General features: G+C 42.2%; 1 protein-coding gene across 9 annotated transcripts in view; it reads right to left on the minus strand.

Moving 5' to 3' along the window:
* The window catches only part of GULP1 (GULP PTB domain containing engulfment adaptor 1), a 1,880,853-nt gene that overhangs the window by 239,690 nt on the left and 1,624,472 nt on the right, over positions 1 to 16,691 (minus strand). For all 9 annotated transcript variants that reach the window (XM_085648825.1, XM_085648833.1, XM_085648826.1 and 6 more), the window contains one exon: positions 2,982 to 3,098. In XM_085648825.1, coding sequence (XP_085504951.1) covers positions 2,982 to 3,098 — 117 coding nt within the window. The remainder of the gene's footprint in view (positions 1 to 2,981; positions 3,099 to 16,691) is intronic.

Genomic DNA, 16,691 nt, shown 5'->3' on the forward strand with positions numbered 1-16,691 from the left:
GTGGGGGGTTGCAGGGTTTGAGGACACAAAGCTACACCTTTGATGTAATCCAAGAGGTTTTGTAAATTCATTCACTTGTATGTCCCACCCCACCAAACATCTTGCCTCGCCCTTACTTGAGAGGAACCCGGTTGATACGTCAGTCCGTGTGCAGGTGTGCATTTATTATAAACTCAGTTTGAGTGTCACATCACAGGAGCCTTGTTATACAAACTAGTTTAATGTGTAGCCCAACTCTCATGGACGACAGCAGACACCATGTTCTATCTGAATAGAAGAGAGTTTGTGCCTTTGTGTAGATGTGTCTGATTTCCAGTGAATTGGACACCAGGCACGACCCCATCGACCAGAAGAGCAGCAGCAGAACAACGAGCAACCCAAACACGTCCCACAACACGGGTGTCCATAGCAGCGGGTCGTAGCTATCAATAGCGCAGCAGGTTTGATAGCTCTTGGACCTAAGTCTCCAAGCAGTCCTACGGACCAAATTATGGCCGAGTTTTATTACAAAGCTGAGCGGGTGCATTATCCTTTCACGTGTGTGGGACCAGGGCACCGCTACTACGCCACTGACTGGCATATTGTTGAAATCGAGTGTTTTCAGTGGCAAAGGCCATAGCTGGCATGAGCACAGTGGTTGGAAGCGCTCTACGTGTCATGGCTCCTGGAGGAGCCAAGCGTTTCTAGAAAGCCACAATTGGTTCATTCAAGCAGGCAAGGTGTCTCTACATGTCCTCGATGTTAGCACCCAGAAGAAATTAACTCATTCGCTTCACAGTTCTTATACTTAAGAGACAGGTCATGGATTTCTCATGAAGGAGGACAGTGAGTAAATACAGTTGAAAGGGATAACTCAACTTCCCACTGAAATCTGAGCCAAAGAATGCATCTTAATCGCTGCTTTACCAAGTTCTCAAGTTTCCCAGTTCCCTGTTAAGTTACCTTGGGTGTTTTCATTTTTTTTCTTCAGTTTTATGCGGCGCGCATGTCTCTACAGGATATTGTTACCTTCACATGAGCTAAAGATTCTATCACAAATGGTCTGTGTTTCTCGAGGACCGGGGAGAAGAGATGTCATTAGCCCAGAATTAAAGCAAGGCAAGCTGACGCTGGGATGCGAGCCAGGTTCCCCAGTGGCCAGTACAAAAGTCGCCACATCACATTTTCCCATTTGCATTTTACAGTTTTAGTCACATTTGAGCTATAACTAAGAGTAACCACATTTCAAGAAAAACGAGAATTAAAGAAGCAATGCGCGCTAGGTGCCGCTAGCTTCAATGTTACCGGAGTCAACCTCCTGTCGAAGAGGTTTCTGTACGTAGCATTGGTTTCATCCCTTGCATGTGTAAGACCTCCCACCCGCTGGCTGCACACATAAGTGATGTCCAATGGAACACACAGTGGGCTGCTCTGAAAGTAAAAGCGCGCATGGTGCGCTGAATGTTGCAGGAAAACATTTTGTGCCTACAGTAGGAGAAACTCATTAAAGAAAATAGTGCTTACAGACTTAAAAGACATCTGTGTAACAGAAGTAAAATGGCCAGTCGCCATGGGAGGTTACAAATGAAGACAAGGCGGTACTAAGGAGGGGCTAGCAAGCCTGTTAATGAATCGGAATCCAGCATTTATGAAGGACAATGACACAAACCAATGACAAATATGTGCGGAGAGTGGGTGGAGCTTCTATTCCATACTCTATTACAACATCACAGAGCAGCGCATGTGCGTAGACTCTAGGCTCAACCTAAAAATCAGGTACAAACTTATCCATGGTCAAAGTAGTTTACTTTTTTTTTATATCCATCTATATTTCAGGCAGAGCACTTAAGGAGAATGATTTAAGGCTTCTTGGAATGCTCCTCAATGGGCATTTTAATTTTGTTTTGTGATTCCTCCTTCCCCAGTGTTTAATAACACTGTTCTCAAGAATTAGTTCTAATGGGTTTCAGAAACTTGTCTCGCAACAGACAGATAGGTCACTAACTTTTGGCAAAAGGACTACAAACGTCCTGGTGATCTGCCAGATAAATTCAGTCCTGTCCTGTAAGCAGTCTTCATTGCTTCAGAGACCTTTGCCAAAGCATAAAGTTCTTAAACATAAACTAGGGCTTGTGTTTCCTAGAGAGCATTCAGTGAACTGTTCTACAATATTGCTTTATACAAGGAATCCATAAAATGTCTGCAAACTTTGTGCCAGGTAAAAGTCAGGGAGCACCGCTTGGCATTGCCAATATGTTTAAAAGATCTGGTGGAAACAGCCTTAACTTAAAAGAATATTAAGACCCTCCACTGACGAATGGCAAATTAACCCTACTCCGTGAAGATTAAGGGCTGACAGGAACTCCATTTCTAATATGGCTGTCAACAATAAGTGTGATTGATTATAACGGACATGAATACTCCCGACTGGATATCTGCCACATTTTAAACAGTGCACCCTGCTGGTCAACTCTAAATAAGACCAAAAGCCTTATTTATCCTAGAGATTAATGGGGGTGTGGGATATCAGCATTCTCTAAATAAAATATACTTTTAAAAATTCCATATAAAATTGGGAATTTTAAATATATTCTGTACATTTGAACTACATTTCACACAGTCAAAATGCTATTATTCTCTCGTATTGGATAGACATTCATTGCAGAAAGTGGCTTCCAAACATGCAGTAAGCATATATTTAGTTTCTGTGTTAGAGGAAAACAGTAAATACCATTTGATACATATATCTAGATTTTATTACGTGGGAGGATTTTGTGTTTATAGACTTAGAACTTTTCTTATATGTCCCAAAAACAAATATATAATACTTTGTTCTTCGATACACACACACAGGTATCTGGTGAGGATTCCACGTTCACAACTCCTTGAGTTTAGATGATGAATTCCTCAAAGGTACACCGCAGCACCACTATTCCTTAGATATCACAGTTAAGGCAATGCAGCTAAATCAATCAATCACACAACAATTTGGAACAGCTTACCCTTTTCTGGAGGCCTGCTATCTGTTTTCTTGTTTCAACATCTTTTCCACCAGACTCCAAAAATTTTCTGTAGGCTAAGTCAAAGGCTTGACCAATTGTTAAAGTTATCTCTTCTGCCTAATAATAAAAAAGGAATAATAAAAAAGGAATTGAAAATCACATTTGCAAAGGGGCAAAAAATATTTTGCATTTCTTATTGTTTATAAGATAATTTATGCATGTATTCTCTTGTTATGCTTGGAGCAAGATCACATGGGATTTGGTTAACATAAACCCGATTACAGTTCAAAATAAACTTACATTAATACTGCTGTTCCTAAAAGAGATATGTATGATTTTTCATTAGTGAACCATTGCAAAGGGGAACAGGAATATCAGATACATTCCAAGGGTGTTATGAATGATTAACGTGATGGTCAGATTCAGGGTTTACGTTTCCAATCGCAGTAAAACAGCTAAGCAGCTTGAGTGTCAGCTGCAGACATACATATATTCAAATCAAGGCAACGAGGATCCAGTATTTTATCCTTCATTGAGTTGGGCTCTATTGAAAGCATCAGCCATTAATTCATATTTTCAACCAAAATCCAATCCTGTTACCTGCAGATTATATAGTGGTATATGGTGTTTATCCCAATCATCTGTAGATTGTTTTGTGGGCTGAAAAGTATAGAAAATAAACTGCATTTCTCACATATAGTTTCTTAAATCAATTTTGCAACAGTTAAACATATTTTAGACACCGTTCCTTGTACCTCAAGTCACAAATCGCTGCCGCCTCTGCACCTATTGTTGACTAATATTTTCATTTACACCCCGGTGGGCAGTCCTGTTGATGATCATCTAGCCCTTTAAGAGAGACAGGCACTGCAGTCCCGGCAAGGCAATCTGGTTGCAGCTATAGCGCCCTAAATAGAATGGGCTAATCATCACTATGAGCTGGTAGTCAGAGATGGACGGGATGCTGGTCCAGGGTTTGCACTGGCCAAACCAACTGAAGGGCTGCCCCTTCTCTAAATCAGGCAGGGGAACGGCGATTGAAGGGTGTGGGGGTCACTTGAAGACTCACTTCAATAAACTGTAAATGGCTCCCTAAATTCTAAAGAGATGGTCAAACTACTACAAATAGAGTAATCCAAATCCAGAACTCAGAGTTTAGCAAAGTTAGAATAGCAGTATGTGATTCAAATATTACACCTAAGCAGTGACAAAGTGAATAGTTTTGACTCCTACCGAGTCAAAAACCTCCACCTGCCCCAGCAACAGCTAAGAACGCACTGAGTTCCTTACTCACCACCAAAAGGCATCAGCCTCGAGCTCCCGTGCCCATGTGGCTTCTGCTGTGCCACTGACTTCCGGCCAAAGTTGACACAATATTCCAAGAGGGACCTGATGAGATTTTTAAGGAGCCTGTCAAGGCGAGAGTGATCACACCTAGGGTAAATTGGAAGTATAAAGCCTTCCCTAATGGCCTCTTGCACCCTGACTTCCTGGTGGTACATACCACCAGAAACTGCACAAACACCCAGAGCACCAGTGATACACCCCCTCCTGAGTGAGAGAGCAAGAAGATAGATGTTAGGGGCAAGATGGAGGAAACACAGTCTGCTACCCATTGGCAAATAGCCAATGCTATCAGCTTACTCTCATGACCACGCACACTGTGACTAAATGGTGTATTTGGTAGAATATCTCCCAGAACAGCACTCAAAAAATGGTCAGCAGTTAGTGACAGAGGGGAAGGTAATCTCTAACAATAATATTTGCTGCCCTTAAGATGTTGCGGATACGGTTGCTCACATTAATTGCAGCATTCTCTTGCAGCACCATGCCTGGCTGAGGGTTTGTGGTTTTAACTGGAGGTGCTGCAACACTTATTAAATGTGCTTTTGATGGTCAGCATCTTTGTCCCTCAGGTCAATGCACTGCTCGATAAAATAAAAGAAGACACAGATACAGCAAAAGTGATTGGCGCCCTTTAAACACCGTTCTTTTGTGGCACCTTTCGGCACTCACAGTTTGATGGCACATCTAGACATCTACTCCAGAATCCTCTTCCACATTCACCAGGCCACCACACCACTCCCCCTCACAGGGTTACTACAGTGGTGGATACCAGGGCAACAATGGCAAAGGTAGAAGTAAGCGTCCCTCCCCCTCAAAACAGTGATGCCCTTCGCCATCCCCTGATGAGACAACACCTGTCCGGGGAAGATTGCAGGGGTTTCTGTCCCAGTGGTCAGAAATCACTTCAGACAGTTGGGTATTGTTTGGAACGTACAGAAACACTACCAAACATTGCTCCTCGCCAACACAGATTGTCAGGAGAACATCTGCGCCTCCTTCATGAGGAGCTACAGGCCCTCTTGGACAATGGGGCCACAAAAACATTTTGTATCAACACTGCAGAATGGTTGTATGCTCACCCTATTTTCTTATCCCAAAGAAAGGCCACTCCATCAGGCCCATCCTCGATCTCAGGCCTCTCAACAAATACATTCTGTCAGAGCACTTCAACATGGTGACTCTACAGTACGTATACCACTCTTGTAGAAAGGTGACTTCCTGACTGTCCTGGATCTGAAGGATGCCTACTTCCACATGACCATCCAACCAGCACATTGCAGATATCTCTGCTCTGTTGTAAGTGAACACCATTATCAATCCAAAGTGCTACCCTTTGGGGTTACGACTGCAACAAGAGTTTTTCCCATATGTCTGACCATGGTGGCCGCTCATCCCAGAAGGGGATCCTTACCAAGAGGACTGGCTGATCAAGAGTGCCATGCAGCAACTCTGTTTATCCCACACCCAGACCACAAATCACTCCTCATACAGTCTGGGTTTCACCACCGGTCTGACCAAATACCAACTTTACCCCTTCAGAAACCGCCCGTCCTTCGGGACGTCCTAGAAGCCTGATTGAGAAAAGCCTACCTCAGCTTAGCCAGAGTACAAGTCCTCCAAAAATGCTGCCTCTTTTTCAGCCAGATTAGTCACAAATGTGATGTGTCCGAGAGGCATGATGGTGTCTTGCATCCCAATAGACCCTCATGCCAGAATGCATAAGCACTCATTACAAAGGAAAGGGCAACCTATCACAAAATCCATCTACTTGCTTAGCACATTCCTAGAGTGGATAGCCATCTTGCGGACCTGCTTTGCAGAACACATCCTTTTAGATCTTTATGCGGCCTTCCATACGGTGAGCAATGAGGTTTTGATAAAACAGCTGGCAGGCATCGGGATTATTGGGTCAGCTTTGAGCCTCCAAGTGTCATTTCAGGAATGTCACGCACAATTAATGACCTTTGGGGAATTCAATTCAAAATAATTCACTCTGCCTTGCAGTGTTCCTTAGGGGTCATCTCTCAGCCCAAAGCTTTTTAATAACTATGTGGCTCCTATAGCTAAGCTTGCCCATTCTTTTGGCTTCACCACAGTAGAGTATGCTCATGATAATCAAATCGTGGTATCATTTTCCAGCAATGTGACAGAGGTGGCTCATCGATTTAACAGATGCATGTGAGCAATCAATAGCTTGATGGGCAAAAACTGTTTAAATTAGCATTACCAGAAAAATTAAGTTCTCATTTTTGGGAAGGAGGTTGATTTCTGGGGGTCATGCATGATGGTGTGAGTCTCTTGGGGCTCACCCAATGTCAGTATCTTAAGTAAGCAACTTAGGTGTCATTTTTGATGCAGTTAAATTTGAGGCTCAGATAAATACATTATGTTCATCTTGTTTCTTTTTCTTAAAGATGTTGAAAAATCTTTGTTCATTTCTTTAGTCTTGTCTAGGCTTGACTACTCTAATTCCCTTTATATTGGCATTAAACAGAGATCACTGAATAAGTTACAGATGATACAAAATGCTGCTTGTCATCTGAAAAACATTCCAAACTTTACATTTGTAGCAGGCGCTTTAGAGGAGCTTCATTGTGTCCCGGTAAGGTAGAGGATTGCTTTTTAAGTCCTTGTGCTTGGCACATAAAGCTATACGGTCAGGCCCAGAATATCTCAGAAGGAAGTTCAGATTGTATTTCCCTAAGTGACCCCTACGATCTGCTGTGTCCAGGTCAGTAGCAGTTTTAAGAATTAAGAAGGTGGTCAGGGGCAGCGGTAGTTTTGTTCACTCCACAGGTGCTCTTTGGAACAGGTTGCCCCAGCACATAAAAAGTCAGATTAATCTGCTTTGCTTCTGCAAGCATATAAAAACCTGTTTTTCTCTTCTCCCTCATAACAAGGTTGGTCTAAGTGCTTGCTATCAGCGGTTCGGTGATTGGATGTATAACTATGCTCACACCAAGACGCTTTCGGGCATTCGCACGCTCTAGAAGTTTGTAAATCAAATCAAATCACATCAACAAGTCCGATAGTGGGAACTCCACCCCCAAGTCTTACACATGTACTTTCACTGTTGGGGCTTTCCACAGACAGGTGTGTTGTCCACCGCTGAAAATGCAAATGCCCAAACTTCACCGCCGAACTACCACACCCACAATCGCTGGGCACACCAGCTATGGTGCTCCACACTACTAGAACGCTCTCTCATCCCATACGAGAAGCTCCCCAAAAGTCTGGATCTTCTCACACAAACCCATCGCACTCTCAAACATCCCAACCCTCAGCAGCTCAACCTTGTGATGTGGCTCCTGAGGTCTTAGAATTTGGTTACCTTAATCTACCAGAAGATTGTATGTCTATTCTTGAAAAGGCACAACAGTCTACTACAAGGGTGTGTTACACAGCTAAATAGATATGGTTGGTGCACTATTTTTTTCCCAAAGACATAAATACACCCACAGGATCTGTGCAATACATTATATGTTACTTCCTTCATCTGTAGAAGTCAGGACTTGCCTATACATATATTTGTTTACATCTAGCTGCCATAGCTGCCTATTTGCAGAATAGGCAGCATACTTCACTATTCAGAATTCCAGTCATTAAAGCATTCATGGAAGACCTCAAAAGAGTTATTCCACCACAAATGCCCCCTGCTAACTTCTCGATCCTTAACATAGTACTTTTAAGACTGATAGGCCTTCTTTATGAACCACTTCACTCTTGTTCTCTACAATTCTTATCCTAGAAAATGCCCTTTTTTTAGCCATTACCTCTTTCAGAAAAGTCAGTGAACTACAAGCTCTTACCTTAGAGGAACTATTTTTCCAAGTACATAAAAATAGAGGGGTTCTCAGAACCAATCCAAAATTCCTGCCTTAGGTGGTGTACAGTTTTAACAAACAATCATGCTGCCCGTCTTCTTCACACACCCAGAACCTTAGCAGAAAGTGCTTTGCACACTCTTGATGTTAAGAGCGATAGTGTACCATATTGACAGGACAAAGCCCTTCCATAAGACTCAACAGATAATTGTTTATTACTGCAAGCCACTTAAAGGATGTGCTATTTCCAAGGCTGGGGATGCACAAGGGTTGGTCAAGTGTATAAAGACCTGTTATGCCAAAGCAAAAAGAACCCTGCCCATCCCTCCCATACCTCATTCCAATCATAAGAAAGGAGCTTCCATGGTTTTCTTGGGTAATATACCATTAGCTGACATCTGTAAAGCAGCTACTTGCTCTACCCCTCATACCTTTATCAAACACTTCTTTGTGGACTTCCTAGCTAGAGACAAGCTAGAGTTGGCCAGGATGTCTTTAAAACACTTTCTGCAACATCCTTAGGCTTAGCCACTACTTTTGAGAGGCCTGCTTTACGGTCTATGCACAGCATGTGTATCTACAGCCACACATGCCATGAACGGAAAATGGTAAACATCTGTTTGTGGCATTCACATGCTCCCACCCTGCTCCCTGATCGCCTTAAGTTATGACAGAAACTTTTCCTTACATCCGTTGCATTTATTTTTCTGCTTTGCATGGTCATATTTTATTTGCTCCATTCCTAATATTGCCCTACATGTAGGAAAAAACAATCTAACAATGGAGCCAATGCCCATGAGTAATACAACTAATAGGTGGAGTCACCAGGTCCTGTGACTGGAAAATACTTAATTCAAAGAAAATCAAGTTGTACACGTCCAAGCCCAACATTAGATGACAGAAGAATGCACAGCATGTGTATCTACATCTACACATGCCACAAACATATGATTATTTGAAAGCCTCTTAATGTAAGTCTGCCGTTGTCCGTTTATAAATCTAATTTCATAATGATTGCAAAAAAGAATGGCAAAAGTAGTAGAAACTAGTTAATTATCTAGAATGTCATGAAAACTAACATGGTAAAACTTATACATATGGCAGGTCAGCCCAGCACCATGTGACTCTGGGCAATAGCTTGCTTAATCTTCCCGACGGCCCCCAGCGCCGGGATGCCTTCGGGTAACTGTTTGCGCTTTACAAATACTGGATTTATTTATAGATATATATATATTTACACATAATGCGTGTGTGTGTGTATATATATAAAAATATATATATATATATACACACACACACACATATAAATAAACACACACACATTTCCCAGTGGCTGTCGCCACTGGGTAGTTACAGTTTGGTCTGCTTTTCCAGAGAGACCACAGGTTTTACCTACTTCTGCAGCAAAGAAGTATCCAGCTTTGTGGCGAGTGACCTGTCTGTGGGTACTAAAGAGTTCTGATACTGTTTGGAGTGGTCAGGATGCTTGCAGCACATGCAAAACAGCACTTGGCAGGTGCTGGCTCACTTCCTGAGTGATGCTACCAGCTTCAAAGGGATCAGAAATGCTCCTAGCCTGCGAAGTCGTGGTAATTCAATCTTCCTTACACCTGGGAGCGAGGAATCCAGTAATTTCTGCTCTAGAATGCAGCCCAGCGAGGGTACGATGTCATCTCCTGCATCCTCCACAGTTCTCTAGGGTCAGGCACGGGCAGTTCTGTTACTGTGCGGGCTTAATCCACCGAATGCAGCCTCAGTCTTACCTCGGGTGATGGCCCAAACTTCTTGGCAATGTCAGTACCAGCAGCCCCTCTTGGTATATGGGGTTGCCGAAGTACCCTACAAATCAAGTTCAGATTCTTCTGTTGCATTTGCATCCACTACGGCGGTTACAACTCTCACCACTCTTGCAAAAGTAACTTCAATGTCGACACCATCTGGTATACGGAGTCACCGCGACACAGCGGTATGAGCTTGACAAGTTCTGCACTGTGATTAGTACACTGCTCAGTCCATGGCGGTGGCCCTCTCATGCCAAACAGGGTTCACTGAGTCAACACTACACATGGGCAATTGCCTGATTGGTGCACAGCCGTTCACTCACACCAAGCTCAGACAAACCTCTTAGTAGTTCTCCACATTGGACCTTGCTCCCTCCAACGCTGTCTTCATCCTTACAGGACGCACTGATTTTGGCAAGCAGGCAGGTGCTGGTGCTCCAGGTTCCAGAGCAGGTGGTCTTGGTTTCCCTGGATGATGCACGACTAGCAGGCCATGGCCCCCAGTCCTTGTTCCAGACAGAAGTCTTGCAGAGCTTACCCTTCTCACACAGCCAGTCTGGCTGCTTGACAGATGACACATTTTAGGGTCGCAATCTCCTGTTCTAAAAGTCCTTTCCCAGACACCAAATGTGATTTAGGGCTGGAATCTTTCAAGTTTTAAAATCACTTGCATGACTATTTAATGGACTTATGTGAACATCAACAATTCACAGTGTTAGTTCTAATCCTGCAGTTGCCCTTTTACTTTCAGAAGGTTTCCTTTAAAAATATTTGATTATTTTACAAGTTTGACACTAGATTAATATTTGCCTTGAATGGGATGGTGCTCGACTAAATGTACTTTTATTTTTTTGCTGTGCTGATTTACACTTACCAATAGTTTGAGAGTTTTAAAGCGTGGCAAACCTTTTTAATATTTAATATTTCATTAATTAGTTGAGTACGTTTTTCAGTTTTCATGACTGGGATTTTTTCTTAATCCAACTGACATCCTCGCTGTTTTTGTAGAATTGTTTTATCATTTTACTATGGGTTCAACTTAATGTTCATGGATTCATGTATTGTCTAAACCCCCTTCCTTCTCTGATCTCTTTTGCCTCACCAAATCATGCCACTAACTCCACCTTGACTGGTCCCGAGCCCACCAGCAAAAGGAAGGGACTGGCTCCAGGAGGAATGCAAATCTATTCTTGGAATAAGGAAGAGAAAGCCCCACACACTCAGGCAGTAGTACTGATGCTATCGCCAGCAGCCAACAAATCTCTGAAATGATGAGAAGCCCACAGTCCTAGAATCATCACAGCGGCCATCTGCACAAAGAAAAAGAGGATTAAGATTAATGTTATCCAGTGATATGCACCCACAAATGATAGTGAAGAAGAGGAAAAAGAACAGTTTTACAACAAATGCTTGGCCAACCTGGAGAAATGACCTGAGAATGATATCACCATACTGATGGGGACTTCAACGCCAAGATTGGAGACGACAACACCGGGTACAAAGAAGTCATGGACAACCATGGCCTTGGTGAAATTAACTAGAATGGTGAAAGGCATGCAGATCGCTGTGCCCTAAACAGTCTAGTGATAGGCAGCTGTGTATTTGCAAACAAAAGAGTACACAAGACAACATCAATGTGCTAGGAGGTACTGGGTCTCAAGAAACACCAGCATAAAGAATGGATATCCATGAGACTCTCCATGAAATCCAAGAGAGAAAGGATATGAAAGCTGCAGGTAATACCAGTCAAGCAAGAGCACAAAAATTGAAAGCCAGTACACCAAAACCAACAAGGAAACAAAGAGAAGCATAAGAGCAGACAAGCGAAGATTCATTAATGGTCTTGCCGCAGAAACCCAAGAAGCCATGGAAGCTTAAAAGAGCTCTACAACATAATGATGAAACTCTCCAACAGTTGCAGTAATCCAGAGAGACCTGTTAAAGACAAAGCTGGGAAGATAGTCATGGGTAACAAAAAAACAACAAAGAAGATGGGTGGAGCACTTAAAAGAACTGCTGAACCAGCCAAGCGGCATCCTCTACCAGACATGCAGCTAGTTGTAAAGGACTTGCTAATCGACTGCAGCAAACCGACCACAGAAGAAATACAGTAAGCCATCAAGCACCCGAGAAATTGGAAGGCAGCAAGACCTGCCAGCTTTCCTGCAAGCGCACTGAAGGCAGACATTGAAATATGAATAGGCATGCTCTACCCCAGTGGCAGCTTGCATAGGGTGTGCTCCAGGGTGGTGAGGTGGGCAGGAAGGGGCAAGGGTGGGGGGGTACTAAACTTGGACATACGATGGAACAGAGGAACATAATAATTACTTTACTCCGTTTCATTGTATGTCTGAGCTTACTAACCCCCACCCTGTTCCCCCCCCTCCCCTACCCGCCCCACAGCACACACTTTGCGAGCCGCCACTGCTCTACCCCATTTATGGAAGGATCTGGGAAGAAGAAAAGGTGCCCTCAAACTGGAAGTAGGGCTATCTCATAAAGATCCCCAAGAAAGGTGACTTAAGTAACTGTGCAAAATACAGAGTGATAACTCTTCTATCAGCTCCAGGCAAAGTGTTCAACAGAGTCATCCTGAACAGTGTGAAGGAACAAGTCAACATTCAGTTGCAAGACCAGCAATATGGATTCCCAAAATATTGATCCTGCACAGCCTAGATTGTTAATACTGCACATCAGCAGTCCATGGAATGGAAGTCCCTCCTCTATGTCAATTTTTTTTTTTTCTTCTGAATTTTATATAGAGCGAACGTGAGCCAAAGCTATCAGGTATCAGAACGCTTTACATGAGTGCCAGTTGCATTACACAAGGACACATTCATTTTCGTTAGGCACTGGGAGATTTGCCCATAATCACAGGATGTTGAGCGTCATTGCCAAGACTCGAACCCCATTCCCCAGACTTGAGATCGATCGCCCTAGCTGTTAGGCTACCTACTCTCCCTTTCTTCAACTATTAGAAGGCATTCAACAGCGTGGAGGGAAAAACCCTTTGGAAACTCCTCCGCCACTATGTTGTACCAGATAACCTCATAACAATCATCAGGAACTCTTAGAAGGGAATGACTTGCAAGATAGTCCATGGAGGAACACTCATGGAAGCCTTCCAAGTGAGGACCAGAGTCCGTAAGGGTTGTCAGCACTTGCATTTTCTCTTCCTGCTTGCCATAGACACCATAGACATGATCACATAGATATCCACAGGAGGTAGACAAAATGGAATCAGGTGGACACCTTTCACATAGCTCAATGACCTGGACTTTGCAGACAACCTGGCCCTTCTCTCCCATATCCATCAGCAGATGCAAAAGAAGACCGATTAATGTGGCAGTCACATCATCACAACTCTGTCTTAACATTCACATGGGTCCCGATGGACAACACAGCCAGCACAGTTGCAGCTACTCTTGCAGGTGATGCACTGAAAGAGGATGAGGCCTTTACCTACCTGAGCAGTGTCACAGACAAGCATGGCGGCACAAACACCGGTGTCAATACAAGAATTGATAAAGCAAGGGCTGCCTTCATTCAGCACCACCAACAAAGTCCAGTCCTTCTTCAACACCTGTCTGAGGAAAATCCTCCAAATCTGCTGGCCAAACATCATTAGCAACAACAACCTATGGCAGCAGACTTCACTTTTCCCTGCCCATGAAGAAATCATGAAAAGACACAGGGCTGGATAGGTAACACCCTCACCAAGCCTGTATCAAACACCACCATGTTCGCCCTAACTTGAAACCCTCAAGAGAAAAGGAAAAGAGAAAATCCAAGAAACACCTGGCACAAGACATTTAGGCTGACTGCAAGGAGATGGGCTACACCTAGAGTCAGGTTAAAAGAAAAGCCCGAGCCAGAGATAGGTGGAGAGTCTTGGTTGAAGGTCTTTACCCCAGTAGGGGTAATAGTCATAAGTAAGTAAAATCATGCACTACATGTGTGTACACAGGGAACAAGCCTTATTGTGTCATTAATAGTACTGCCTAAGCCTAGCCCTTCTATTTTGGGCTTGTTTCTGTTAAAATAATATTATTATTTGTCTAGCTAGGCGGTGGGTTATCATTTTTCTTGGGCTGGATTGTGCCCATCTCCCTTTTGTTTTCATTATTTGCTATGTTGATAACACTTTCGTTTTAAAGTGTATGACACTTTTTGATGTTTAATTTGTTGCATTAGTTTTCTAAATTCTTGCCACCTATACTTCTTGCTACTCTCTCTTGTTGTCAGAGGCTTTCTGTTTTTTTCTTCTTAGTTCTCAGCATACTGAAGATGGACTACTTAGTTCTGCTATTTGCCTCTCCACATAATATAACAGCAGTTTCAAAACCACTGCACATATTTTGTAGTTAAAATGATCTGAATATTTTTCTTGTTGGGCAACAAGACTGGGATGCTGCCCATATCCCTTTTGTTTAAAACTTGCTTATTAGCGCATTATTTTTTACTTTGTCAATAATTTGTTTTATCGACTTAATGCTACCATATTCCATTCTGGGAGATGAGGGGAAAACAATAAGTATTTTTTGTGAATCCAGACAACTATGGAATGGTATTGAAAATACAATATCTGAACATAGAATAATTAATGGGATAAAGTACCAGGCCAAGCTGATTATAGTATCTTTACGAAAAAGGAATAATAAGAGTAAGAGTTCCAAAGCATTGATTGTAGTTAAGGCATTCTCATTTCGTAGTATGATACATAAACTGTCTTACAGGAAATCCCATCTGGAAACCTCACAGTCAGAGATCCAGTCGATTGCTTCCAGCTCAAACTATCAGCCGGGTCCCGAGGAAGTCAAAGGCAACTGATTACTCGTTGCACGGCTCACTTGCTGTGCCTTAACTACAATCAATGCTTTGGAACTCTTATTAAGGGGTTTACAGTAGGGATTCAACCCAAATCATACTATGTTTTGAATCTGACAAGGACTACTGCCAATTGCCAATCTTGCCCTGAAGAAGTTCTTTTGTAAAGAACGAAACGCATTAGCTGATATCTGACTGCATACTTTTTCATGAAGAATAAAAGTAATCCAAAGGACTTCCTTGTTGACGTTTGGACTCCTTTTTCCTGGTGCACCTTCCATTTTCGTGAACTTTCTTGACTGGATTCCACTGTAGCCCAACTAGGGCAGACTCCGGAAGTGTAATGCACAGGATATTTATATTTATTGAACTGGGATTGATGTGCCGAACATAGGGTCAGCCGCAGAGCTTGGAGTTTGTTACATATGATTATAGTATCTCCAAGTATACCTTTCTCTATGTGACTCAAGGCCCAAACTGCAGAGATTATTTTTAATCAATTGTTAGTAAAGAGTACCATTAGAGAAAACATAATAGTTGTTCTTGCAACCAGAAAAAGATTCTCAATCACTCACACATTGTAGGACCATGCCATTAGTAAACCGCTGTAAAGTGTGTGCCAAAATGATTGCTTTTTGCTGGTGCAAAGTAATCCCCAGGCCTTCAATCTGTAGTTTGGTTGGGTTAAATAAATATAGACCAGCTAATGACATGTGCCACTGCTGAATGGACCCACTGGAATGGTAGATTGTGGTGCCACATAGACCTTTAAAAAACTTAAAATGCAACATCTTAATGGGAGTACTAGAACAGCTTTGGTTCTGAAGAAAATGAAATGATAATTTTACTATATCATTCCCACACAGCGTGTCTCTTTCTGACAAGGTACAAGAGTAGTGTGATGTAAGCAAACGCGATGCAGAGCCAAGGTACCTTTTGCAGAAAACAAATCAAGAAACATCAACTGACTTAAAAAACGTTTGAAGCAAAATATAATGGATAACAAACAGTATGGATTTTAAAAAGGATTACAAATGCAGGGATACAAAATCCACCTTCACGAGATAGAACAATGAGAAGGCTCTGTATATTTGAAACCTAAAGCAATAACACTTGAGAAATTATACTTGTACAAAAGCCGAGCCAAAAGGCACACAAAACGTACTACAATACTTAAAGCTAGTTAATATACTACACAGGTCCCCTCTCAATATTTAAAATACAAAGAACAAAAGAAAGAAAAACAACAGATCTGTTTATAATAAAACACATTGCTGTTTAACCTTCTTGGTTTGTGTGAACCTTAACTAGGTCTAGAATGTTAAGTAATATTGTTTTGAGGATAAGCCAAAGGCTGTTGAGATTGACAGTCTTCCACATTAATCCTTGAATAAAGTAAGTTGGTTTCAAAAGCAACACTATGAAAATCTGAACTAGAGACCATGCCTATAGCATTATTAAACAAATCCCAATTTACTTTAGCACACCTTGAAATTTCCCACCATGAGCTAATATGTAGAAGAACAGTTGTCTTGCTGACAAAGAAAGCTTTAAAACGCCTTCTTCAAACACACGCAGGTTTTTTCATTTCTCACAGTCACAATGAAGCAAATATGTACTTCGTTGGTTTTATTTTTGTATTTAGTTTGAGACTTTTCCACAAATTCTTTCAACTTTAAGTACATTTGTTCTATTTTAACATGTGGCAAACTATTTGTTAACCAACTGGTAGCTAACTCTGTGCAAGTCGCATCCCCTCCTGAGCATTTTATATAACATAAAAACAGTGATGTTATGAGGAGCACAATAAATAATCACGATGACATAGCTATATGTTCCTCCAGATTAACACCAGCAACTGAATACTTTGACAATGGCCCTATTAAATGGCTCCACCAAGCCATTCAAACTAGGAGAATATAAAGATGTGC

The sequence above is a fragment of the Triturus cristatus genome, chromosome 3_2 (genome assembly GCF_964204655.1).
Source record: "Triturus cristatus chromosome 3_2, aTriCri1.1, whole genome shotgun sequence".
In the NCBI taxonomy this organism is placed as follows: domain Eukaryota; kingdom Metazoa; phylum Chordata; class Amphibia; order Caudata; family Salamandridae; genus Triturus; species Triturus cristatus.